The 25,826-nt window shown below is 50.8% G+C and overlaps 3 protein-coding genes across 3 annotated transcripts in view; all 3 read right to left on the bottom strand.

The window, feature by feature from the left end:
* LOC119469801 (UL16-binding protein 2-like) overlaps positions 1-5,735 on the bottom strand; it is a 38,137-nt gene extending 32,402 nt beyond the window's left edge. Inside the window, 2 exon segments of the mRNA XM_037735590.1 lie at positions 4,571-4,716; positions 5,686-5,735. Of these exon segments, the coding sequence (XP_037591518.1) occupies positions 4,571-4,716; positions 5,686-5,735 (196 nt within the window).
* LOC108297848 (UL16-binding protein 3-like) lies at positions 2,081-3,832 on the bottom strand. The gene is made up of 4 exons (XM_037735587.1): positions 3,811-3,832; positions 3,401-3,664; positions 2,894-3,169; positions 2,081-2,190 (listed from the first exon to the last, which is right to left on the bottom strand). Exons 1-4 carry the CDS (start codon positions 3,830-3,832, stop codon positions 2,081-2,083), a joined length of 672 nt encoding a protein of 223 aa, XP_037591515.1.
* An 11,092-nt stretch (positions 5,736-16,827) lies between the features above and the next one.
* On the bottom strand, positions 16,828-21,438 carry LOC119469800 (UL16-binding protein 2-like). Its single transcript, XM_037735589.1, has 6 exons — positions 21,192-21,438; positions 20,785-21,093; positions 18,125-18,388; positions 17,618-17,899; positions 17,188-17,224; positions 16,828-16,960 (listed from the first exon to the last, which is right to left on the bottom strand). Exons 1-6 carry the CDS (start codon positions 21,436-21,438, stop codon positions 16,828-16,830), a joined length of 1,272 nt encoding a protein of 423 aa, XP_037591517.1.
* Positions 21,439-25,826: the final 4,388 nt, after the last annotated feature.

Here is a 25,826-nt window from a genome sequence, read left to right as displayed (position 1 = left end):
GAAAAATTGGATTCATAGCACACAATATCCACCAACGTCCCATCATTTCTCAAGCACCGTGATGGATGCCATGTGGCCAGGTGTAGGGCTGATGGCCCCACAGGGTCATGGGGTGTCCCTTATGCTGTGCTGAGGTGCAGGATCTGAGAAATAAAGAGACAGGACACAGAAGTACAAGGAAAATGCTGCTGGGCTTGGGGGGGGCCGCACCACCTATGAGTAGAGTCAGGTGAGGCCTTGAATGTCCGGAAGTGTGAGTATTTATTGTGTATAGGTTAGGGGACAGGGCAGTGAGTGAAGTCATCTTTAAGGATAGTGACAGGGCCGTGAACAATAAAACAAGGGGTCCACCTGTATTAGGTCACGTAGGCTGGGAGGTGGACAGTGCACAGCAAGGGGCTCATTCCCATCAAAGCAAGGGCCGTGTGCAGTAAGGGGTCCACCTCCATTATGTCACCGAGGCATGGATGTGGGCCATGCTCAGTGAAGAGGGTGCAGTGTGCAGTACCTCTGTCTATGGGCAAGCTACTAAGAAGATTTATAGGAGGATGCTTTAAGTCACACAGCAGTGACAGAGCTGTCAGGGTCTATGCCACCTGCTGGCAGCTTCCAGTGAGTTCTATAGGGGAATGCTTTTTGGGCAGCACAGTAACGAGAGCTGATAAAGTTCACAGTCACCAAGGTGGATTGCCGGTCTGAGGGCAGCCTTCCACAAGAACTGGAGCAAGGTCCTACAACTCCTTTATCAGGAGGAGTGGCTCTTGCCCCAAGCGTGCCATGCAGCGGGTATCTTTATGATACTGAACGCTGCCGCCTGGGCCATGGATTCTTGTCCTGGTATAACTGTTTTCCCTTAAGTTATGCTCTGCACTGTGTTTGCTCTAGGCATTCTTCCGATTATAAGCTGCTTATTCCTTAATTCATGCTCTGTACTGTATCTACTCTAGGCATTCCTCTGATTATAAACTAAGATATAGTTATTATGGAAATAACTGAGTGGTAAGATATTCTTTAGGCACTCATTCTATGAACTAATATATGATTATATAGAGAGGATTGTATAAAGGAAAATAACTGAGTAGTAACACTATAAACTGAGATATTCTCCAGGTCTTCATTGTGCCAGGATTCTGCTTAGCTCTCCTTCCTCAGTACCTATATGGGGGGTTACCCCCAGGTGAGGAGCTGTACTTCCTAAAGCACTTTGGAGCAGGTGGTGAGGAAAGGCATCCCAGGGAGGGAGGGCAGCCAGGGAGGAAGTCCTGACCACGCCCTCTGATCCACCCTCATGGGATGGTGCACCACGGAAGAGCCCCCAGTGACTGCAGGAGTTCGGTTCACGGCTTTCACAGATTATGGCTCTCCTATCCCCTGCCCTGTTTGAAAACGTTAGGAATGCAAGACTGAAAATGAAGCTCCAATTCTGAGCTCTAGAAAGGTGGAAGAAACAGCTGCAGGCACAGGTTGTTCAAACCAAAATGAACAGGAGGGGAGGGATTAGAACTGAGTCAGGGATGCCATGAGGAATGACGGTCCTGCCAGGAACATGAGTCCTGGTCTTCCCAAATTCGACTCAGAATGACCTTGTTCCAGCCACTCTTCCCCACTAGAGGCTGCTGGGGAAATATCAGCTCCACAGCTGTGGGATGGGAGGGAGCACAGGGTCAGTCGAGCTGGAACCGCACAAAACCCCAGGCGGACTCCAATCTCAGGCACTGCCTGGCCTGCTGGCCACGAGGCTCACACTGGCACAGTCGCCTCCTTCTGCTGTTACAGTCGCCTCCTTCTGCTGTTACAGTCTCTGCTCCTCTCAGCACTTGGCTCTGCACTCCTGGTGGAACACGGGCTGAGAAGGCCTCCCTAAGGCTGGCCTCCAAGTCCAGGACTGAGCTGCCCAAGTCATTGCCAACAAGCGACACAAGGTCTCATTCACCTGTCTCATTACAGGATGGAAAGGTCCCGGCCATGGGGAGGCGGGGGACTCTGGGAATTCCCCTTTCCCATCCTCCCTCCTCATCCATCTTCTTCTTGATACCCTCCCAGTTCTGCCCACAGTACCTGTCACTCTAAATGACTCACCTCAAATGCCAGGTAGGAGGAAGCAGGGGAGGATGAGGCAGAGGCAGCAAAGCATGAGGGTGGTGGCCGGGGCCCTGAGTTGGTCTGTGCCTGAGGACACGGTGGGCGGTGCTGAAATGGAAACACAAGCATCACAACCCTTGCCCAGGCCCCACATTTGAAGACACACCTCCTCTGCTCCTGTCACCCCAGCTCATCCTACAAGGCAAAGGTTTTGTTCCCCCTGCTATGGGGCAGCCCCAGAGACAGGTGCTGGGGTAGGAAGGGAGATGGGGTGTCCCCTGTCCTCAGTGAGCTCACACAGCCACTAAGAGAAGCAAGGTGACAGCACAGCTCACCCTCCTGCTGTGGCAGAAGAAGAGGTGATGCCCCAGGGTGGGGGAGGGAGGATCTCCAGGCAGGCATTGAAGGTAGTTTTGATGGATTTCCAGAAACAGACCAAGGGGAGAGGAAAGGAAAAGTAATCCTAGGAGGAGGGAAATCTAAGGAGAAAGGTCTAGAAACACAATAATGCGCATAGTTTTGAGGCTGGCGAGAAATCCACAGTGAGGGGAGCAGAAGCAGGTGCAGTGAGGAAGAGGAGTCAGGAGGGAGAAGGGAGAGGAGGATGGGAGAGCACAGGCGCCCCCAAAAGGGGTCCCCCATGAGGGGTCATGTTCTTACTCAAACTCACACGCTCACACTCACACACTCACACACCCACAAACACTGATACCCACTCATGCCCATACACCCGCACCCACCACAGACACTGACAGACAAGGCTGTAACTTGATGGCATCTCCAGGCGCTCCCAGTGCTCCCCTGTAGTCACCTGTGGGCTCCAGCCTCTTCTCCCTGCACATCAGGAAGTCCCGAAGCCAGCTCCTGCAGTCTCCTGTGGAGACCTTCCGGAAGAACGCGGTCAGTTCCCTGTCCTCCTCCCACTTCTGTTTCATCCGCCTGGCTCCAGCATGAACCACTGTCCACTTTCTGTTGTTTGAGTCAAAGAGGAGGAACCTCTGTCCATGAAATCCGAACTGCCAGGATCCATGGATGTGTCCATCGGCTTCACACTCACAAGACATCCTGGCCTGCAGCCTGATGGGTCCTGTCCCCAATCAGAAAGAGATCAGCTCTGGTCTTTACAAATTCCCTTCCCTGCCCCACATCCTCCTCCTCTGAGCCCCTTCTCATCTGGCCCTGTTGTCTCCTCCAGGTCCTGCCCTTGCTGCTGGGCTTCATGGAGGCCCCATGTCTAATGTCTTCTCCCCGCACACGGTGCAGCCCCTGAGCCCACAGTCTGCTCCCTTCCGTCCCGTCCTCGGTCTCCTCCACTCACCACTGGGGGTGAAATCCTCCAGCTCAATGCCAGGCAGTTCCAGTCTGAGCCTCTGCCCCACCTCTCTCAACATTTCCAGTTGTCTTCCCCAGCCATCTGTGGCATTCAGCTGCTCTTCTAGGCGACCCACAGATAAGACCTTGTCAGTGCCACAGTCATAGGAGAGGAAATTCTTCTGATCCACCTGGCCTTGGACCTCGCACCACTGTTGTCCAGGTCTGAGCAGATGGATGATGGTGAAGTTGTAGCAGAGAAAGTGAGCGTCTATGGGAAAAAAGAAAAAACATGGGAGAGTGTTGGGGTGGGGGAAAGACCCCAAACACTGTGACAGCAAGAGGGTTTCCTGCAGGGCTGGGCTGCCAGAGCATGGACTTCTCTTCCTGGGCAGTGGTCTCTGTCTGTGGAGGAACCATGGGTCACCAATGTGTCCATCTCCCCATTCTGCCCAGGCCTATACATACGTGGGTCAGCACAGGACCTTGCCAGGGAGGTGCCAGGCCTGCTACAGGAGGAAAGGCCTAGATGGCAGGATCTTCAGCAGCAACCCAGGTGGACTGTGGGAGGTGGGAGAGTGGGGGAGGGTGCCCTGAGAATGCTGGAGCATGGCACAGTGGGTAGGGTGTAGTCAACATTGGAGAAACAGTAGGTTCCCTGGAACGTGCCTCTCATCTGCTAGTAGGTTGCCCTTGGGAGGTTGCAAAAAGAATGACTCACACCGAATGAAACCAAAGCCCAGCTCTTACGTGACAGGTTGTAGAAGATGGAACAAAAGGCTGAGAGAAGTGCCCATGCCAGAGTGACTTGACTGCAGCATGAAAATCCAGAACACCTGAGACACCACTTGCAGATGACACCCTAGGGTATGGGGCACTCTTCACTGAGACACTGTAATCTCCTCATCTGGGGTCAGCAACCTAGGACATGGTCCGAATCTATTCGCCCCTCATTTCCAGGTTGCCATTGCCTGCTGCTGTTCTACAAAGGGACAGGACTAGATACAGAAACGGAGGACCCAAAGTCTGCAAAGACCACAGGGCATCCTTCCTCCCTTTCTAGAAAGAGTTTCCTGACCTCTGTCTACACAGTGACTAATCTCTATGATGCTGGCTCCCCAGTAGGAAGGACAGGAGGGTCTGGGCCCCAAGAGCAGAAGTGGGCATCTCTACTCACCAGAGTTCCCAGGGTCATCCTGGAGGAAACGGCGCTTCCCATCCCCCCTGCACAGGTTCTGTGGGGAGCTTGGGCTGTGTTTGCTGATGTATGACCTCAGGCAAGCAGCAGAAGGTGCCACGTGGTGTAGGAGGTGGTGAGGGCCCCTTCATGGATGGGGAGACCTCTGGGGTGACCAACTGGGCTGAGGTGGGGAGTGAAAGGATGTGACCTGGGTGGTGGCAGTGGGTGGCAAGGGGAGGGGTGGGAAGTGTCTGCTGAGTCTCTGGGTGCAAGTGAGTGTCTGCAGGACAGCACAGGGGAAAATTGAAGAACAGGGAGCCCTGGGGGTGCTGGAGGGTTTGTGTGGTGGAGAACGGGTGTGAACAGAGCAGGTCTGTGTCTGGTGGGGGTGTCTGTGATCCTGTACCTGCGGAACCCCCTTCATCCCTGTCCTGACCCCAGCTTGGGTTCCGGGGCTCTGGTTTCTGCTTCCTGAGGGCGGGTGGGACTGCCAGACTGCACAAGGGATTTCCGCCCCACCTCGCCCTCGGCAGCTCTCTGGCCCCTCCACCCTCCTGAGGTTCCTTTCCAGCCTCCTCTCTGCCATGCTGGAGGCCGGGAAAAAAGCAACAGTGGGGAGTGGACCGGGCAAGAAGGAGCCGCGGAGCAGAACTGAGCTGGGGCGCAGTCCGGGGAGATCGCGCCGGTCCTTCCAGAAGCCTCACCTGCTTTGAAACTCGCTGCAGTCCACGGCACCCAGGTTTGGTCCCCGCCCTGCTTAGGCTCCATCCCAGAACTCACCAGCCCTCTCTGCCCGGGACCATCCTGACGACTGGAGCAGAAGCATTAGGCACTGGAGCAACGCGGAGCTGGCGGCCGATGCCATTGGGGACCCGGAGCGCTGAAGACTAGTGACTTGGTTGGGGAGCCTGGCAGATGAATCACCTTGGGGCTGAAAGCCGGCTCATAAAGGCTTGCTATCGCCGTTCCCAAAGGCCTTGCGACACCCGCTGTCCCATTGGACCGGAAGCGCAGGGAACTAGAGTCTGGACCCAGTGGACCTACTACCCCGGGCTTGCTGGCTGACAGGAATTGCCTGGGAATGTAGTGTGAAACACAAGCAGGTCTGGCACCTGTTCTTCTCCCCTCGGAAGAGACACACTCCCTTAAACACTTTCCGCATTCAGGCGTCTACCCGCTAGAGCTCAGCCAAGTCAACTCTAATTCATTGCATATGCATTTACCCTGCTCCCCCCTTTCTCCCCCGCTTAGGGCTTTCGGAGAGTTGCTGCTTTCTCTGCCAACTTCCCTTCTGGCTGCCTGCCCGAGTCACTGGCTGCCTGCCCGAGTCGCTGGCTGCCTGCCCGAGTCACTGGCTGGCTGCCTGCCCAGGCCCCAAGCCTGCCATTACGGGCTTCCTTCCATGACCACCTCATGTAATAATAACAGTATTTTCTTTATTTTTTATTAACCCAGTGTGGACACCGATGCACAGAAAGGTGAAGAAAATGCACAGCAGTGTTCAGCGGCGAAGGGGTCTCCCTGCCTTCCCTCTCCCTGCGCTGCGGAGTGACCCGCTCCCTGCCCGGTGCGCAGCCCCATGCCGGGTCCCATTCCCGCAGCGGCTCCCCAAATCCCCGGTGGACGTGGTTATAGCCGGGGTAGGTTGGTTGTTTGTTTCTTCGTGACGGTCTCGCTCTGCCGCCCAGGCTGGAGTGCAGCGGCGCAATCTTCATTCACTGCAACCTCAGCCTTCTAATTCAAGGGATTCTCTTACTTCAGCCTCTGGAGTAGCTGGGACCAAAAGTGCGCGCCACCAAGCCCGGCTGATTTGTGTATTTTAGTGGAGACCGAATTTCATGATGTTCACCAAGCTGATTTCGGACTCCTGGGCTCAAGTGATGAGCCCGTCTCAGCCTCCCAAAGTTCTGAGATGACAGGGGAGAGCCACCCTGCCTGGCCTGGGGCTAGATTTTATTTATTTATTTATTTTTACATACACAGCATTTTTATTAAATATACTCTGTGAGAAAAAGAACACCCTAAAGTGCCAGATTTCTTGTAAATCTGATAACTTAGTAAATACAATGGTGAAAAAAAAATCAGAGGAAACATAATTTAAATAATCTTATTAAAGAGCAAGAACATATCTTAATCTTCATATAATAACGCAATCATCAAAATATAGAAGGGAAAGAAATCTCTTTGTAGAAGAATATATTTCAAAGTACACCTGTTGATCATTTCATTTAAAAAATTCTAAACACATGGGCAGTCTCACTCTTACCAATATATGTGTTTAAATCAATGGTAGTAGGGGAATTTAGACTACTCATTCACACTGACATAAAGTGACATTTTTGTTGCACAACAGTATTGCTCACTGGCACTAACAGTGGAAGCTGGAGGAAGTAGATTTCTGGATTCCATTATTAGCAGCAGACATGGACTAATGTTAAAAATTTAGAAAAAAAAAAATAGGTCCAAGCCGTAGCTACTTCCAAGTAACACAACATTAACCAAACATTGCCAATTTGTAATGGGCTATAAAAAAACATGAAAATACTCTACATTGAATATTAGCTTTATGTTACTTTTTGTCAAAGATATTCAGTGGGCATATTGTAAATTATATAGGGCATCTATAGAGACCTAAATTAGCAAGTATAATAGGAAGCTAACAGGATAGTGTCAATATATCTTGGGATGTTCTAGCCAATGTTTGTCTACAACTATTTGGAAGGAGTCAAATAGCTATATGCACATTCAAAATGAATACTTATAAAAAGAAATCTTAATGTATCAGATATCCACAAACTGAAAAGTGTTATACATGTTATGGGGGAAAGATACTGATAGTAGGCTGAATGACCAATTAATTATACATACCACTTATGAAAAGCTGGGTGATTCAGGTGCAAAAAAAGAACATATATGCACATGTATATCTCTAGTAACATACTACCAACATATATATGTTACATGTCACAGTTAAAGCTGTATTACCAAACTAGGATATGTAAGATATCAATGCAGCTAAAATTAAGTTTTAAGTAAAAAGCTGCTGCTACTTAACAAGAGAGTGAACTTTGGGATTTATTGAAGAATTAGTTCTCATATATAAAAACGTTTGATATTAATAAAAAATACTTGTCACCATAAGGTTTTAGACAGTATAGAAACTTACAGAAAAGTGATTTTGGACCACTTTAGTTGGAGGAAGCAAATAAAACTGGGTTATGAGTATGAATGCATTTATGATCAAAATTAATACACACAAAAATCAAAACACATTTCACAGCAGAACCTGCAAAAACTTTTCTATTCATCTTTTTTGAACTATAATAAAGAATGAATTAGACTTGTCTTAATAAGACTTTTAAGCAACAATAATTTAATCACGAAGTATCAGCTTGATTATGAATATATTCTATTATCTGTATCAGCTGGTTAATTAACTGTGTTATCCAACACGGCTGACCAGCTCTAACTAGTATGAACAGGATATTGAATTCATTAATGAATATATAACTATTTTGAGCATACAAATAATCTCTGGTTTTATACCCACTACATTTTAGAATTCTGTAAACTGTCAGGCGTAGAATATGTTTAATGTGGCAGAAAATCATATGAAATGATTATTTTATTCTGTTCAGTCCTTTTCCAATTAAGCATGCAAACACCGTCATGATCATCTTTGGTTTCACTTCTACGAGGTCATCAGGTAATGCATATATCTGGGCACCGATCTTTTGAGCAACTGAAATGGCATATTTAGCATTGTTCAGCTTGTCCTCATCAGATAAGCTTTCTCTCTTGATCATTTCTTGACGAATTGCATTTGGTGCAATGGCGTCTATTAAATCTAGGACAGGTAAACTTGTGCTTATAGATTTATCCTTGAATCTGGAAATAGAAGTATTTTTGTTTGCACTTTTAAGAGTCTGATTGACCCATTTAATAATAATTTCATCATTTACTTTTTCACCCTCTCCAAGATCCGATAACACATTCAATGTGTACCTTCTCATCAGCTGCCATACCAATGCCAGCGTAAGCGTTGAATTCCCTTCATTTAGGTCCTGCCCAGCAATGCCAGCCAAGGAGAATTTGGCCTTGTTCTTCCCAAGTTCCACTGCATAGTTTCAGTTTTCAATCTTCTTCATGTTCCCTCCAAGGGCAGGATAAGGAGGTTTATTGACATGGCTCCAGTTGACTGGCACTTGTATAATCTCATAGAGCTGAAAGATCACTAAAGCGTCTGCAAGGTCACTGTACAAATGATTAATGTATGGGTTGACTCCCAAGGAATTCATCCAGTTCCGAAATGTCCTCTCTTCCTTGCTCTCTCCTTCCAGTAAATTCATATCGATGTCATTATTATTCGGCTTGTGCAGGCATGGGTGTGTGTAAAACAGATTGACCACAAAAGTTAATTAAGTTTAGGATTGCCTGAAACCACATCTGCAGGAGTAACAAACTGCTGATTTTATTAACGAAGCACCAGGATTTCAGAGGCTTCAAACAATGTATTGTAAACTAAACATTAGTTAAGATGGTAAATTTTATGTTGTACATTTTTACCAAAATTAAACAGCTTTAAAAATTATCTTCAGAATGTGTGTCTTGCTCAGATCTGCGCAATTCGATTGACAAAGACTCTGCTTATTAAAATCGAGGACAGCATTGAGGTCCTTGTCTCTAAAATCACAACCTGTGGGACACCTTGCTGATTTAGAAAGCACATCAGAGAGATTGGCCCTAAGCTCCCCTTAGAATAGCGCCCCCACCATCGCCCCCACCAGGTGTGGGGAAGGCCCAGGGGGCTCAGCAGAGCAGGTTCAACTGCCCCCATGGTTCCCCATGCTTCCCAATTGCCAGGGCTTGCTTTTGGCCTGTTCCCCCTGGGCAAGGGCCAGCCATCCTTCAAAACTGGGCACAAATACCCCTCCCATGTGTATCTCTCATTTTCCCACAAGAAAGAGCACCATCCTGCTCCATCAGACCAGGATCCACAGAGAGCGCATCTGGATCTGCCTGTGTGATAATTGCTCAGACATTCCTTTGCCTGTCTACTAGAAGTGTGACATCTTTGAGAATGTCCTAGTCTCAAACTCCTGACCTCAGGTGATCCACCTGCCTGGGCCTCCCAAAGTGCTGGGATTACAGGCATGATCCACCATACCAGGTCTGGGCTAGGTTTTATTACAGAAACAGCAGGCAGGGTTTCAGAGGTTTAAATCAACATATTGTACACTAAGCAATTAATCAAGATGGTAATTTTATGTTCTATGTGTTTACCAAAATTAAACAGCTTTGAAAATTATCTTAAAAATTTATGTCTTACTCCTGCTCCGCCCAATGCAGATTGGCCAAAAGACTTTGCTCATTAAAATCGAGGCCAGCATTAAGGACCTTGACCCTAAAATCTCAACCTGGAAGACACTTGCTGGTTTAGAAAGCTCCTCAGAGAGATCGGCCCTGAGTGCCCAGTTCAGCAGCCGCCCTCGCCCAGGTCCACAGATGGCGCAGAGGGCTCAGCAGAGCAGGTTCAAGTGAAAGTTCGCGGTGGTTCCCAACTGCTACTGCATTATGCTGGCCTGTTCCCCCTGGCCAAAGGGCCAGCCATCCATCAAAGCCAGGCACAAATACCCCCTCCCATGTGTGTCCCTCATCTTCCCACAATACAGCACACCCTCCTGCTCCCTGAGACCTGAATCCACAGGGACGACATCCGGATCTCCCTGTGTGACAACTGCTCACACAATTTAATTTGTGTGTGTGAGCCTGTGTGTGACAAAGTCTTGCTCTGTCACCAGTCTGGAGTGCAGTGGCAGGATCATGGGTCACTGAAACCTCACCCTCCTGGGCTCAAGGCTTTCTCCCCCTCAATGTGGGAGAGTAGAGGGCTTGGTAGTCTGAGCCTTCTGCTGAGCCTTCCTCTGGTTGCTGTTTCCTGTGCTCTGGCAGAAGCCTCAGTAGTATTCACACTCCTGACTTTACCATGCCCTGCCCTAGATCAATCCAGGGGCTGAGTGGGTCTTGGCTGTGAGTGCAACCAGGCGAGTCATTCTGCCAGGCTTGGGAACTGTGCTACTCGGGAAACTTTTCTTGTCACTCACGCCAAGCCTGTCCCAGATGGGACATACTGTTCCTCCAGCAGCCTCAGCTGGGAACATGTGTAGGGCAGTGTAGCATCTGGGCCGGTGATGACCAATTCCCACCACCATGGCTTTTCAACTACATTTATTTTTTCTAAAATGGACAAACAGACTAGCAGTAAGTTACGGCAACACTGTTTTCCTTACTAACAGTAGAGATGTGTGTATGCATCAATGCTGGTTTTTAAGACAAATATAAGCCCATAGGCACTCTGCTGCATGCAGAGTCTATCTCAAAATAACACACTTTGAAGATCTTCCCAGACCTGCACATACAGATTCTTTTCCTTTTTATCTCTGCCCGACATTGCATAGAATGACTGCATCACAACAAAGGTAACCAGCATCCATGGATGAAGATCCAGATGGTCTCCAGTCAGTTACTTTTACAGAAACCAAATGCTGCAGAAACTGTGCCTGCATGAATCCCAATTCAATTGTGTAGGATAAATTTCCAGGCACAGAATTGCTGTGCAAATTAATGCACCTTTAATGTGTCTCATGTCACAGGATGGCGATGCTGGCTACACTCCTGTCTGTGATTGTGAAGACCCAGCTTGGGCAGAGGATGGTGAAACATCGACCATAGAGGGAGAGGAACTGGTACAGGCTTCCTGAAGGACGGGGTGACAGGGCTTATCAAGAGTCAAAAAAATATCCAAGTCTGAGTTAAGAATATATATTCACATGCGTTTGAAATGGGGTAAAGACTCCTTGGAAAGATGAGAAGAATCCAATAAAGTTTTGTCCTGGGCATGTGGCCAATGACAGTGGAGCAGGCAGGGGTTGGGGAGCCTTGCACACATGACTTTTATGGTTTTTATCCTGAAACCGGTGAATATATGGAGGTGAAGTAGTAAGGAAGAGTGGCCCCGGGAGCCCTAGGGACGGTCACCGGGTAGGCTGGCCCTGATCTGTTGTGGCCCAAGAGGGTCTGCCGATGGGAGACCCGCCGACACTGGTCCTAGATATTTACTCAACCGTATTGTCATAGCGGGGATATTGCAGGTGATCGCTGCTTTCAAACACCAATGACTTTCGGGGAAAGTTCGCTCCTGCGGGTTTCACTTTCCACGTGGCAGCGTCTCTCCCAGCTCTGCGCGCTCCTCCCAGGGCGCCCGCTGTCCCCCAGCTCCGACCCGGTTCTGCCCAGTAGAGACCCCGAAGTGGGTGCCCCGCTGTAGGCCAATGTCCCCGGGCCTCAGGGTCCAAAGTCTGCGGAAAAGACGGCCTTTGGAAGACCTGGGAGAACTCGGCAATCGCGGCAAAAAACAGGCGGTTCCCGTATCAAGAGGTTCTAAGAAATGCGGGGCCTGGTGGGGTGAGGAGCCGCAGGTACTCCTTCATCCTCGTGGGGACTTTGCCACTGGCTCAGTGTGGAGACGTCACCGTTCAGCTCGAATCCCTAGGGCTCCGACAGTGTGACCCCCGGGAGGATCCCCATACTCCTTCCCCTGGGGCTGCTGCGGGAGGGCACCCGGGACACACGAGGTCCTGCGTGTCCAGGGTCCCGCAGGGGCTTCCCATTGTCACCTCACGACCCCGCTGCTCGAGGTCCAGGGCTCCGGGTTTCTCTGCTAGGCTGCCCACTCCCCACCCCCCAGGTTGAACGTTGTGAGGCTCAGAAAACCTTGGGATGGTTGGAAAAGAAGGAAAGGAGAGAGGGCAGGAGAAAGGGAGAGGAAGGAAGCCGGTAGGGCCAGAGAACAGGGAGATACCCCAGCCATGAAAAGGGGGAGAGGGTGACAGGCAAACACCCCCACACTCCAGGGATTCTCCATCTCCTGCTCTCTGCCCTGTAAGGAAAGCGGGCCCACCCCCTCCACCCTCACTGTGTTTGGGGTCAGCCATCCCAGCGGGGTGAATCATCTCCCTGAGGGTGCCATTGGCATTTCCATGAGGGCTGTAGACACTGAGCACCTTTTCCTGGGCTCACTGCCATTTGCATTCTTTTTCTGATGCCAGGAGGCAAGGGGAGGTCCCCAAAAGCTGATGCGAACTCGACCCCAGCTGGTGTCAGGCTCTTGACACCACCTGGGGAAATGAATTCAAGGACCAGTAGGAAAACAGAGAAAGGACAGAGATTTATTGCAAAAGGAAAAGTGCACACTGAAGTCAAAAGAGTGCAGGGGAGCTCCAGAGAGAGGCAGGTGCAAGGGCGTCTGGGGCTGCCACCTTTCTGGGTTTCTCCAACCAAGGGGTAGAATATTCATGAAAATTCCTGGAAGAAGGAAAGGATTTCTCAGAACTGTGGTGACACCCATTTATACACCAAATATGGGTATTCTCAGAATTGCCAGGACGCTGGTGTGTGTGTGTTTAGTTTGTTAATGAGCATATAATAAGGTCCTAGGGGAAACCGAGGTCAAATCCAGGATCTTGTTGGGTCCGCACATTCTTAGCCAGCTTGGTCCACACCCTGTCTTGTAGGGTCTTATCAGCCTACAAGATATTTTTCTGCAGATATTTCACCAGATTCCTTTTGCTGCTCACCTGAAACCGCTGCCTAAAATTTTCTCTTCTTTTGCGGCCACACTGTGTTACACCTGTCTCATTTGGAGAAACATGTATTCAAATTCTTTGCATATATTTAAATTCTTTTTTTGCTTAATAATGTTGAGTTGCAAGAATTCTTTATATATTCAGGATACCAGTCCCTTACCAGATATATGATTTTCAAATATTTTCTCCATTTTTAAAGCTTTTTAACTTCTAAATGGAGGGTTTTTTTTTTTTGAAGCACAGAAGTTTTACATTTGCATGAAATGAAATTAAACCACCTTTTATTTTGCCATTTGCGTTATTGGCACCCAGTACTTAAGAAGCCTTTGCCAAATCCAGGTCATGAAAATTTACTGCTCTATTTTCTTCTGAGACTCTCAAAGTATCACGTGTTAGGTGGACACCTGCCATTCATCTAGAGCTACTTTCTGTGTGTGCTGGAAGGAAGGGCCCGCCTCATTCTTCTGCATGCGGCACCCAGTGGCCTGTGCACCATTCACTGTAGTGTAGGATGCACCTGCCCCTCCTCTTGTCCCTCCCTCCTGCACTTGGCGTCAGAACTGCATCCCGCTGAATGGTTCTCCTGGAGTTTCCACCAATGAAATCCCTCATGTGAATCCCATGGAGGCACTTGCTCCTCAGAGGACCTAGACTAAGGAGCGGATTCACCAGAGGAAATTAGATTTCATGAGATGGAAGCTTCTGAGAATACTAACACTCAGCAAGCCCTCTCATTCATCGAATGTGAAAAATTGCATTATTTGGTCATTTGGTTCCAACAACTCTTCTGTCAGATTAGCTTATTGGGGTTTAAATTATTTTTCATTACTTCTGTTGCTGTTGTCGTTTTCTTTGAGACAGGCTCTCATTCTGTCTCCCAGTTCGGAATGCAGTGGCACCACCACGACTCACTGTGACCTCAAACTCCCAGGCTCAAGTGATCCTCCCACCTTCGCCCCCTGAGGTGCTGGAGCTAAAGTCACATGCTAGTACACTTGATCAATTTTCTGAAATTTTCTGTGCAGATAGGCTCTCACCATGTTGCCACTGCTGATCTCCAACTCCCAGCCTCAAGCGATCCTCTGGCACTTGCCTGCCAACGTTCTGAGATTACAGGCGTGAGTCGCCTCTCCTGGCCCAAAAAGTTGTTGCTTTTTAGTTTTTACTTTTCACATGGTTGTATGACATTATGTTGTTTTAAAAATTCTGCATAAGTCATTTGGGCAATGCCATAGAATAAAATGTTTTCTTCAGACACAATTTCCTAAAAATAGAAGTGCCATGAAAATGTTGTGCATTTTGTCAAATCTTGAAGTTTCAAATCTTGAGGGTGATTCTGAGCTCTTGTTTTGGTTGACACAATAATCCATAAAAACAAGTAAGCACCCCTCTGCTCTGGAGGGGCAAGGAGGTGAAAGCATTGAAAAGCCAAAGTGACAGCCTCTTCTGTAGACATGATCCTGCCTAAACATCTAATGCTCCACAAAAGAAAGTTGTGGACTCCTGGCTTCTCCAGAGCTCCACACAGTCCTTGAAGTACTCTCTGGCTGTCTCTCCAAGTGGCTGAACAGCTTCTCCTGGTCTCTGTGGGGCTGTGGAGGCTCCAGGTCCCCTAGGCCCAGGGGTTGTCATGCTCAACAGGTCCCACCAAGGTTGCACCCCATCGTGGGTGGTGAAGGAGACCAGGTGTAGCTGCTCCTGCCCTTGCCCCTATCCTGACCAGCCAATCTCAATGGAGGAAGTAGTAGGGATGGGTGGAGCCATGGAGGTTGGTGCTGGAAAGAACAGAAATGAAGCCCTTTGTCCAATCCCCCAAATGATGGGGATCCCTTTCTGAGTTCTAGCAGCCCTGGGGTAGTCTGATGATTGGATTCTTCTCATGTGTCTTAAACTCTATCCTATGGTAGCCACTGTGGTAGATGCTGGGTTCACATGTGGGTGATGGATGTGAACTTAGAATTCAGGGACAGAAATGAACACTATATGCCAATGGAGCAAATGGCAAAATTAAAGGTCGTTTAATTTCATTTCACACAAATATAAAACATTTGTGTTTCAGAAAGGACTCCACTTAGAAGGTTAAGAAAAACTTTTTAAATGGAGAAAATATTTGAAAATCATATATCTTGTAAGGTACTGGTATCCTGAATATATAATGAACTCTTGCAACTCAATATTATAAAGCAAAATAACCCAATTTCAATATATACGAAGAATTTGAATAAATATTTCTCCAAAGGGAGACAGGTATAATAAAGGGTGTTCGTAAAAGAAGATAAACTTTTAGGCAGCAGTTTCAGGAGACTAGCCAAAGGAATCTGTTGAAATATATGCAAGGGCTCGAGGCTGTAAGACCCCAAAAGACAGGGTGTGAACCAAGCTGGCTAAGAATGAGCGGACCCAACATGGCCCTGGATTTGATGTAGGTTTCACCTTGGACCTCATTACATGCTGATGAACATAGTAAACACACCAGCCAGCTCCCTAGCAGTTTGGAGAATGTCTATGTTTGGTGTAAAAATGGATGGCATCGCAGTTCTGAGAAATCATCTCCTTTTTCCAGGAATTTCCATGATATCTCACCCCTTGGTTAAAGAAGCCCAGAAAGGCGGCAGCCCCAAAGCCGTGTGCACCTGCCTCTCCCTGGAACTCCCCTGGGCTCCTTTTACTTGAGTGTGCACTTTTCCATAAATCTCCGTCCTTTCTCCATTTTCCTACTGGTCCTTGAATTCATTTCTCCAGGCGGTGTCAAGAGCCCAACACCGGCTGGGGTCGCAGACCCACTGGTGTTTTGGGACCTCTTGGCAGCTGGCATCAGAAGAGAAATGCAAATGGCAGTGAGTCCAGGAAAAGGTGCTCAGTGTCCACAGCCCTCAGGGAAATGCCAAACGCACCCACAAGGGACGCCTCATCCAGCTGGAATGTCTAACCCGAAACACAAAGAGAGTGGAAGGGGTGGGACCTGCGTTCCTTACAGGGCAAAGAGCAGGAGACAGAGGGTCCCTGGAGTGTGGGGGCTGTCCTAGTGTCACCCTCTCCCCATTTTGGGGGCTGGGGTTTCTCCCTGTTCTCTGGCCCCACCTGCTTCCTTCCTCTCCCTTTCTCTCGCCCTCCCCCCAATGCTTCCGTTCCACCCATCCAAAGGTTTTCTCTGCCTCACGAGGTCCATGCTCCTGGCCCACAGCCCAGCAGAGAAACCAGGGGTGCTGGGCCATGAGTGTTGGGGTCGGGGAGGCGACACTGGGAAGTCTCTGTGGGACCCTGGACACTCGGGACCTAGTACGTCCCAGGCACCCTCCCGCAGTAGCCCCAGGGCAAGGAGGATGGGGAGTCTTCTGGGGGCCACACTGTGGGATCCGCACGGATCCGAGCTGGGCAGTGACCTCTCCACACTGAGCCAGTGGCAACGTCCCCTCGAGGATGAAGGAGGAACCTCCACAGCCCCTGCCTCAGTCCAAACTCATTGGCCACACGCCCAGAAGGAAACTTTATTGGATTCTCATCTTTCCAGGGAGTCTTTATGCCATTTCAATACATATTCTTAATTCAGACTTGGGTATTTTTGACTATTGAGGGAGCCCTGTCGCCCTGTCCTTCAGGAGGCTTGTTCTAGTTTCTCCTCCCTTCACAGAGGACTCTCCTCAGGTACCAGGTAGGATGAAGCAGAGGAGGATGATGAAGAGGCTCCAGGGACTGAGCATGGCTTTGGGTTGGGCAGTGTCTGGGGCCATGGTGGGGGGTGCTGAAATGGAAACACAAGAGTGACAACCCTTGTCCAGGCTCCAAATCTTAGGGGACCCCTCCTCAGCTCCTGCTGCCCCAGGTCATCCTGCAAGGCAGAGATTGTGTCCCCCTCTGCTGTTGGGCAGGCACTGTGACAGGTCCTGGGTTAGGAAGGGAGAGGGGGCATCCCTGTCCTCAGGGAGCTCACACAGCTGCTGAGGGAAGCAAGGTGACAGCACAGCCCACCCTCCTCCAGTGGCGGAAGAGGAGGTGATGTCCAAGGCTGGGGGAGGGGAGGGTGTTGGGGCTGGCACTGGAGGTTGTTTTGATGGATTTCCAGATACAGACCAAGGTAGAGGAAAGAAAGTGAAAAGTGCTCCTAGCAGGAGGGAACATTAAGGAGAAAGGTGGAAACACAGTGATGGCCACAGATTGGAGGCTGGTGAGAAATCCACAGTGAGGGCAGCAGAAGCAAGTGCAGTGAGGAAGAGGAGTCAGGAGAGAGAAGGGAGAGGAGGTTGGGAGAGCACAGGTGCCCCCAGGAGGAGACCCCACGAGGGGGTTGTTTTAACATAAATGTGTACACTGGGATCATTGAAGCTGAACTCAGGAACTAATTTCTCGAGATCACCATTTCTGACCTAATTCGAGATCCCCATTTCTTTTCTTCCGTTACCTCCTGTGCTTTGCTCCAGGGTTCTGTCCATGCCCATCAGGAAGTCCTCAAGCCATCTTGTGCAGTCACCCAGTGAGAAGTAATGGAAGGATGTGGTCATATCCTTGTCTTTCTCCCACTTTTCCTTCATCTTTCTGGCTCCAGGATGAACCATTGTCCACATTCTGTTCTCTGAGGCCAAAAGCAGGAAGATCTGTCCATCGAGGCTGAACTGCCAAGATCCACTGCTGTGCCCTTCGGCTTTCTGCTCACGAGACATCCTGGCCTGCAGGGTGAGGGGTTCTGCCCCCACAGAAAAAGATCAGCTCTGGTCTTGGCACATTTTGAGCCCCCATCCTGTTCCCCTTACAATTTCCAGGCCTTACTCTCTCTGCCACATCCTGGCCTTGCCTCTCGGCCTCTTGTGGGTGAGATGACCTTCCCACTTGTATTTTTTATGAAAACTACAAATGCCTCTAACCTACCCCTGTAACTGCTCCCTCCAGTCCTGGGCCATCTTAAACTTACCCCTGGATGTGTAATTCTCCAGCTGAATGCCAAGTAGTCGCTCTGTGAGCATGTCCACCAGCTCTCTCAGGACTGGGTTCTGTTCTTTCCAGGATTTTGTGGCATTTATTTTCTTCCCCAGGAGACTGACAGGTGTGACTGTCTTGTTGCCACAGTCATAGTGAAGGAAAGTCTTTCGATCCAACTGGCCTTGAACCACACACCACCGTGGTCCAGGTCTGAACTTGGGGGTGATGGTCACATCATAGGAAAGAGAGTGAGGGTCTGTGGAGAAAGATGTGTGTGGGTAGGGTGGGCAGAAAAAGACCCCTAGATAGCTCTCCTCCATACAGTGACAATAAGAGCACACCTCTGGAGGCCTGGGCTGGCCCAACAAGGAGTGTCCCCTCCAAAACTGTGGTGTCCACAAGTTTAAGAGTGCTCCCCCTTGCATGAAGACAAGGAGGAGGAGGAGGTCTCTGCCTGCTGAGAAACCACATGTCCCCAGACATGTCCCCTGCCCCTCTGTCCACATGGTCAACACATGACCTTGCTAGAGAGGTGCCAGGCCTGCTAAAGGAGGAAGGGCCTGGATGGCAGAGGATCCTCAGCAGCAGCCCACATGGACTGCGGGAGGTGGGAGGGTGTGGGGGGGCTGCCCTTGAGGATGCTGGTGCACGGTGGGATGGAGTGTGGATGGAACCCACTTGGATAAAGCAGAGTTAATTGTTATTGTCACAGGATTTAACATGTTGGCAAAGCCCCTGGTGATGGTGCCCTTCTGCTATGAGGATGCCTTCCTGAAACCTTGGACAAGGGGATGGTCCACAGAGCAAGAAACAGAAAATCTGAAAATCTAAGGCAGGTCGTAGAGGGAGGGATCACAGGCTCAGAGACATGCCCATGCCAGAGGGTTCTAAGTGTGAAAATCCAGAACAATGTCCACCCACTGTGCTCATGGGGAGCCTGGAGGCCTCCTGTTTACCCAACATATAAAGAAGGCCCCATGAGAAGGCACCAGAATGGGAGGAAGCTCAGGGATGCCTGTTGCTGAAGGCCAAGGTTGGGGGTAGGAGATGCTATTCCTGAAATGGGCTCCCAGGAGTAATGGGATAAGAAATACTGAAATAACAGATTCCAGGTGGAGGCTGTCAACTGTCAGGAGGAAGGAGGGTGCCATGATGGAAATGATTAGAGAAGTCCCAATGCCAGCTGGGAACCTCAGGTATACAAAGCTATGCCCATGGCTCATAGAACAAAGGGCTCCAAGATCCAAAAGAGATGGAGACTCCACCTGGATACTGCTGGATGTAAATAACTAAAACAAACAAAGATAAAACAAATGATGGATGACCAGGAGGCTGAAAGTAGCCAGTCCATCAAGAACAAGGTTCCTCTGCCCAGTTTTCAGAATTAAGCCACTTCTCAGACCCTGAACCCATTACTAGAAGACACCAGTTTCCAGTGAGGGAAGGACCCTTTAACCCTGCAGCAAGTGGAACAATTCTTTTTGACCTCCTCCAGAGGTATTTGTGGCCAACTAGAGTTTGCTATGAAGGGCATATGCACTTACCCCGGGCCCTACCCCCCTGCCCTACTGGCTGGCTGCCAGTGGGGGACATGAGCCTACCATTACAGGCTTCCTTCCATGACTGCCTCATGTAATCATCACAGCTGTACAAAGGGACACGACTAGATACAGAAACGGAGAACTTAAAGTCTGTAAAATCACAGGGCATCCTTCCTCCCTTTCTAGAAAGGATTTCCTGGCCTCTGTCTGCACAGTGACTATTCTCTATGACGCTGGCTCCCCAGTAGGAACAGGCCGGTCAGGGCACCAAAGGGGAAGTGGGCACCTCTACTCACCAGAGTTACCAGGGTCATCCTGGAGGAAATGGCGCTTCCCATCCCCCCTGTGGGGAGGATGGTCCGTAGGGAGCTTGGGCCCTGTAGTTCTGTGGGGAGCTTGGGCTGTGTTTGCTGGGGTGTGTTCTCAGGCAGGAGGTGGAAGGTGCCATGTGGTGTAGGAGGGGGTGAAGGCCCCTTCATGTATAGGGAGACCTCTGGGGTGACCAACTGGACTGAGGTGGGGAGTGAGAGGATGTGACCTGGGTGGTGGCAGTGGGTGGCGAGGGGAGGGGTGGGAAGTGTCTGCTGAGCCCCTGGGTGCACGTGAGTGTCTGCAGGACAGCGCAGGGGAAAATTCAAGGACAGGGAGCCCTGGGGGTGCTGGAGGGTTTGTGTGGTGGGGAGCGGGTGAGAGCAGGCAGGCCTGTGGCTGGTGGGGGTGTCTGTGATCCTGTCCCTCTGGAACCCCCTTCATCCCTGTCCTGACCCCAGCTCGGGTGCCGGGGCTCTGGTTTCTGGTTCCCGAGGGCGGGTGGGACTGCCGAACTGCACAAGGGATTTCCGCCCCACCTCGCCCTCTGCAGCTCTCTGGCCCCTCCACCCTCCCGAGGTTCCTTTCCAGCCTCCACTCTGCGCTGCTCCTGGAGGCGGGAAAAAAGCAGCAGTGAGGAGTGGACCCGGCAAGAAGGAGCGGAGGAGCGGAATTGAGCTGGGGCGCAGTCCGGGGAGATCGCGCCGGTCCTTCCAGAAGCCTCACCTGCTTTGAAACTCGCTGCAGCCCACAGCCCCCAGGTTTGGTCCCCGACCCGCTTAGGCTCCATCCCAGAACTCACCGGCCCTCTCTGCTCGGAACCAGCCTGACAGCTGGAGCAGAAGCGGGAGGCACTGGAGGAACGCGGGGCTGGCGGCCGCTGCCCTTGGGGACCGGGAGCGCTGAAGACTAGTGACTTGATGGATGGGGAGCCTGGCAGGTGAATCACCCTGTTGCTCTAGGTCACCGGCTGTCCCATTGGACCTAAGGTTCAGGGGACTGTAGAGCTGGGACCCAGCGGACGTATTACCCGGGCCTTGCTGGCTGACAGGAATTTCCTGGGAATGCAGTGTGAAACACAGGCAGGTCTGGCACCTGTTCTTCCCCGCCCCTCGGAGGAGACACACTCCCTTAAACACTTTTGGCATTCCGATGTCTACCCGCTAGAGCTCAGCCAAGTCAACTCTACTTCATTGCATATGCACTTACCTCGAGCCCCGCCCCCTCGGCGCTCCATTCTGGCCCCCGCCCGGACCCTGAGAGCTTTGCGGTCAAAAGGAAAACCTGCGTCTAGTGGGTGTTTTCCCTCTCCGCTCAATGCGAGCGCCCCGCCCCCACCGCGCTCCTTTCTGGCCGCCTGCCCCGGCCCAAGTCTCTTTGCCCTCCCTTCCAGCTGATCGCAGCGGCGGCTCGTGGTTTCACTTCTTGGCTGCCTGCCCGGGCACCGAACTCTCATGTAATCATCACAGTATTTTGTTCCTTTTTTATTAACCCAGTGTGGACACTGATGCACAGAAAGATGAAGAAAATGCACAGCCGTGTTCAGCGGCGACAGGGTCTCCCTGTCCTCGCCTAGAACAGCGACACCCGCCTTCCCTCTCCCTGTGCTGCGGAGTGACCCGCTCCCTTCCCAATGTGCAGCCCCAGGCCGGATCTCATCCCCGCGGCCGCTCCCCAAATCCCGGGTGGACGTGGTTACAGCCCGGGTAGGTTTGGTTGTTTCTTCGTGACGGTCTCGCTCTGCCGCCCAGGCTGGAGTGCAGCGGCGCAATCTCCATTCACTGCAACCTCAGCCTTCTAATTCAAGGGATTCTCTCACTTCAGCCTCTGGAGTAGCTGGGACCACAGGTGCGCGCCACCAAGCCCGGCTAATTTGTGTATTTTAGTGGAGACCGAATTTCCTTATGTTCCCCAAACTGATTTCGGACTCCTGGGCTCAAGTGATGAGCCCGTCTCAGCCTCCCAAAGTTCTGAGATGACAGGGGTGAGCCACCCTGCCTGGCCTGGGGCTAGATTTTATTCCAGAAGCACCAGGATTTCGCAGGCTTCAAACAACATATTGTAAACTAAACACTGGTTAAGATGGTAAATTTTATGTTCTACATTTTAACCAAAATTAAACAGCTTTAAAAATAATCTTAAGAATGTGTGTCTTGCTCAGATCTGCGCAATTCGACCGGCAAAAAGACTCTGCTCATTAAAATCGAGGACAGCATTGAGGTCCTTGTCTCTAAAATCACAACCTGTGGGACACCTTGCTGATTTAGAAAGCACATCAGAGAGATTGGCCTTGAGCTCCCCTTAGAATAGCGCCCCCACCATCGCCCCCACCAGGTGTGGGGAAGGCCCAGGGGGCTCAGCAGAGCAGGTTCAACTGCCCCCATGGTTCCCCGTGGCTCCCAACTGCCAGGGCTTGCTTTTGGCCTGTTCCCCCTGGGCAAGGGCCAGCCATCCTTCAAAGCTGGGCACAAATACCCCTCCCATGTATATCTCTCATTTTCCCAAAAGAAATAGCACCCTCCTGCTCCCTGAGACCAGGATCCACAGAGAGCACATCTGGATCTCCCTTTATGATAATTGCTCAGATATTCCTTTGCCTGTCTGCTAGAAGTGTGACATCTTTGAGAATGTCCTAGTCTCAAACTCCTGACCTCAGGTGATCCACCTGCCTGGGCCTCCCAAAATGCTGGGATTACAGGCATGATCCACCATACCAGGTCTGGGCTAGGTTTTATTACAGAAACAGCAGGCAGGGTTTCAGAGGTTTAAATCAACATATTGTACACTAAGCAATTAACCAAGATGGGAATTTTATGTTCTATGTTTTTACCAACATTAAACAGCTTTGAAAATTTTAAAAATTTATGTCTTACTCCTGCTCCGCCCAATGCAGACTGGCCAAAAGACTTTGCTCATTAAAATCGAGGCCAGCATTAAGGACCTTGACCCTAAAATCTCAACCTGGAAGACACTTGCTGGTTTAGAAAGCTCCTCAGAGAGATCGGCCCTGAGCGCCCAGTTCAGCAGCCGCCCTCGCCCAGGTCCACAGATGGCGCAGAGGGCTCAGCAGAGCAGGTTCAAGTGAAAGTTCGTGGTGGTTCCCAACTGCTACTGCATTATGCTGGCCTGTTCCCCCTGGCCAAAGGGCCAGCCATCCATCAAAGCCAAGTACAAATACCCCCTCCCATGTGTGTCCCTCACCTTCCCACAATACAGCACACCCTCCTGCTCCCTGAGACCTGAATCCACAGTGATGGCATCCGGATCTCCCTGTGTGACAACTGCTCACACAATTTAATTTGTGTGTGTGAGCCTGTGTGTGACAGAGTCTTGCTCTGTCACCAGTCTGGAGTGCAGTGGCAGGATCATGTGTCACCGAAACTTCAGCCTCCTGGGCTCAAGGCTTTCTCCCCCTAAAATGTGGGAGAGTAGGGGGGGTGGTAGTCTTAGCCTTCCTCTGGTTGCTGTTTCCTGTGCTCTGGCAGAAGCCTCCATAGTATTCACACTCCTGACTTTACCATGCTCTGCCCTAGATCAATCCAGGGGCTGAGTGGGTCTTGGCTGTGAATGCAACCTGGCTAGTCATTCTGCCAGGATTGGGAACTGTGCTTCTCATGAAACTTTTCCCATCACTCACCCCAATCCTGTCGCAGATGGGAGGAGCAGTGAGCACTGCGCCCTGGCTCCCTGCCTTCCCAGTGCTCCCAGCATCATACAAGCTACTCCCCTGATGCTGTGAGCTCTCCGTGTTCACCATACTCCCACCATTGGACCGTCATCTTAACTGCCCTCCCAACATCATCCCAGTCTCTCCAGGGTCACTGCCTGACCAGGTGGGGGTTGGGTGAAGAGGCAGAGGTCCCCGTAAAACCCGTGGTCCAGTTTGACTTTAGGTTCCTCTCTGCAACGTGACTGCATTCCACATGCTGTTCCTCCAGCAGCCTCAGATGGGACGATGTGTAGGGCAGTGTAGCATCTGGGCCAGTGATGACCAATTCCCGCCACCATGGCTTTTCAACTACATTTATTTTTTCTAAAATGGATAAACAGACTAGCAGTAAGTTATGGCAACACTGTTTTCCTTACTAACAGTAGAGATGTGTAGATGCATCAATGCTGGTTTTTAAGACAAATATAAGCCCATAGGCACTCTACTGCATGCAGAGTCTACCTCAAAATAACACATTTTGAAGATCTTCCCAGACCCGCACATACAGATTCTTTTCCTTTTTTATCTCTGCCTGACATTGCATAGAATGACTGCATCACAACAAAGGTAACCGGCATCTGTGGATGAAGATCCAGATGGTCTCCAGTCAGTTACTTTTACAGAAACCAAATGCTGCAGAAACTGTGCCTGCATGAATCCCAATTCAATTGTGTAGAATAAATTTCCAGGCACAGAATTGCTGTGTAAATTAATACACCTTTAAAGCGTCTCGTGTCACGGGATGGCAATGCTGGCTACACTCTTGTGTGTGATTGTGAAGACCCAGCTTGGGCAGAGGATGGTGAAACATCCACTGTAGAGGGAGGGAAACTGGTCCAGGCTTCCTGAAGGAAGGGGGTGTCAGGGCTCAAGACTCAAAACTATCCAAGTCGGAGTTAAGAATATGTATTCATATGCGTTTGAAATGGGGTAAAGACTCCCTGAAAAGATGAGAAGAATCCAATAAAGTTTCGTCCTGGGCATGTGGCCAATGACAGTGGAGCAGGCAGGGGTTGGGGAGCCTTGCACACATGACTTATGGTTTTTATCCTGAAACCGGTGAATATATGGAGGTGAAGTAGTAAGGAGGAGTGGCGCCGGGAGCCCTAGGGACGGTCACCGGGTGGGCTCGCCCTGATCTCTTCTGGACCAAGAGGGTCTGCGGATGCGGAACCCCGGCAGGGGGCCCTGGGCACTGGTTCTAGATATTTACCCAACCGTGTTGTCGTAGCGGGGGCAGATGATCGCTGCTTTCAAACACAGATGACTTTCGGGGAAAGTTCCCTCCTGCGGGTTTCACTTTCCACCTGGCAGCGTCTCTCCCAGCTCTGCGCGCTCCTCCCAGGGCGCCCGCTGTTCCCCAGCTCCGACCCGGTCCTGCCCGGTGGAGACCCCAAAGTGAGAGCCCCGCTGCAGGCCGATGTCCCCAGGCCTCCGGGTCCAAAGTCTGCGGGAAGAAACGGCCTTTGGAAGACCTGGGAGGACTCCGCAATCGCGGCAAAAAACAGGCGGTGCCGGTATCAAGAAGTTCTAGGATATGCGGGGCCTGGTGGGGTGAGGAGCGCCGGGTTTATCCTTCATCCTCGTGGGGACTTTGCCACCCGCTCAGTGTGGAGACGTCGCCGTCCCGCTCAAATCCCTAGGGCTCCGAAAGTGTGGCCCCCTCGAGGACCCCCATCCTCCGTCCCCTGGGGCTGCTGCTGGAGGGCACCCGGGACACACGAGGTCCTCGTGTCCAGGGTCCCGAAGGGCTTCCCATTGTCGCATCACGACCCCGCTGCTCGCGGTCCAGGGCTCCGGGTTTCTCTGCTAGGCGGCCCACTCCCCACCGCTCAGCTTGAACGTTGTGAGGCTCAGGAAACCTTGGGATGGTTGGAAAAAAGGGCAGGAGAAAGGGAGAGGAAGGAAGCCGGTAGGGCCAGAGAACAGGGAGACACCACAGCCATGAAAATGGGGAGAGGGTGACAGGCAAACACCCCCCCAACTCCAGGGATTCTCCCTCTTCTGCTCTCTGCCCTGTGAGGAAAGGGGGCCTCACCTCCTCCACCCTCACTGTGTTTGGGGTCAGCCATCCCAGCGGGGTGAATCATCTCCCTGAGGGTGCCATTGGCATTTCCATGAGGGCTGTAGACACT

Source organism: Cebus imitator, unplaced genomic scaffold (genome assembly GCF_001604975.1).
Source record: "Cebus imitator isolate Cc_AM_T3 unplaced genomic scaffold, Cebus_imitator-1.0 Scaffold849, whole genome shotgun sequence".
In the NCBI taxonomy this organism is placed as follows: domain Eukaryota; kingdom Metazoa; phylum Chordata; class Mammalia; order Primates; family Cebidae; genus Cebus; species Cebus imitator.
This window is presented reverse-complemented; position numbering and strand designations above follow the sequence as displayed.

What these genes read in the sequence shown, in the direction of transcription:
- LOC108297848 (XM_037735587.1), bottom strand. Translation starts at nt 3,832, where the DNA reads ATGGACACATTGGTGACCCATG. An exon ending in GGAGGATTTCACCCCCAGTG is followed by an intron (nt 3,170 to 3,400) that starts GTGAGTGGAGGA and finishes GATTGGGGACAG; the next exon opens with GACCCATCAGGCTGCAGGCC. An exon ending in GAAGAGGCTGGAGCCCACAG is followed by an intron (nt 2,191 to 2,893) that starts GTGACTACAGGG and finishes TTTCCATTTCAG; the next exon opens with CACCGCCCACCGTGTCCTCA.
- LOC119469800 (XM_037735589.1), bottom strand. Translation starts at nt 21,438, where the DNA reads ATGAGAGTTCGGTGCCCGGGCAGGCAGCCAAGAAGTGAAACCACGAGC. An exon ending in CCTGGAGCAAAGCACAGGAG is followed by an intron (nt 17,225 to 17,617) that starts GTAACGGAAGAA and finishes CCCCTCCCCCAG; the next exon opens with CCTTGGACATCACCTCCTCT. An exon ending in TCTTCCGCCACTGGAGGAGG is followed by an intron (nt 16,961 to 17,187) that starts GTGGGCTGTGCT and finishes TTTCCATTTCAG; the next exon opens with CACCCCCCACCATGGCCCCA.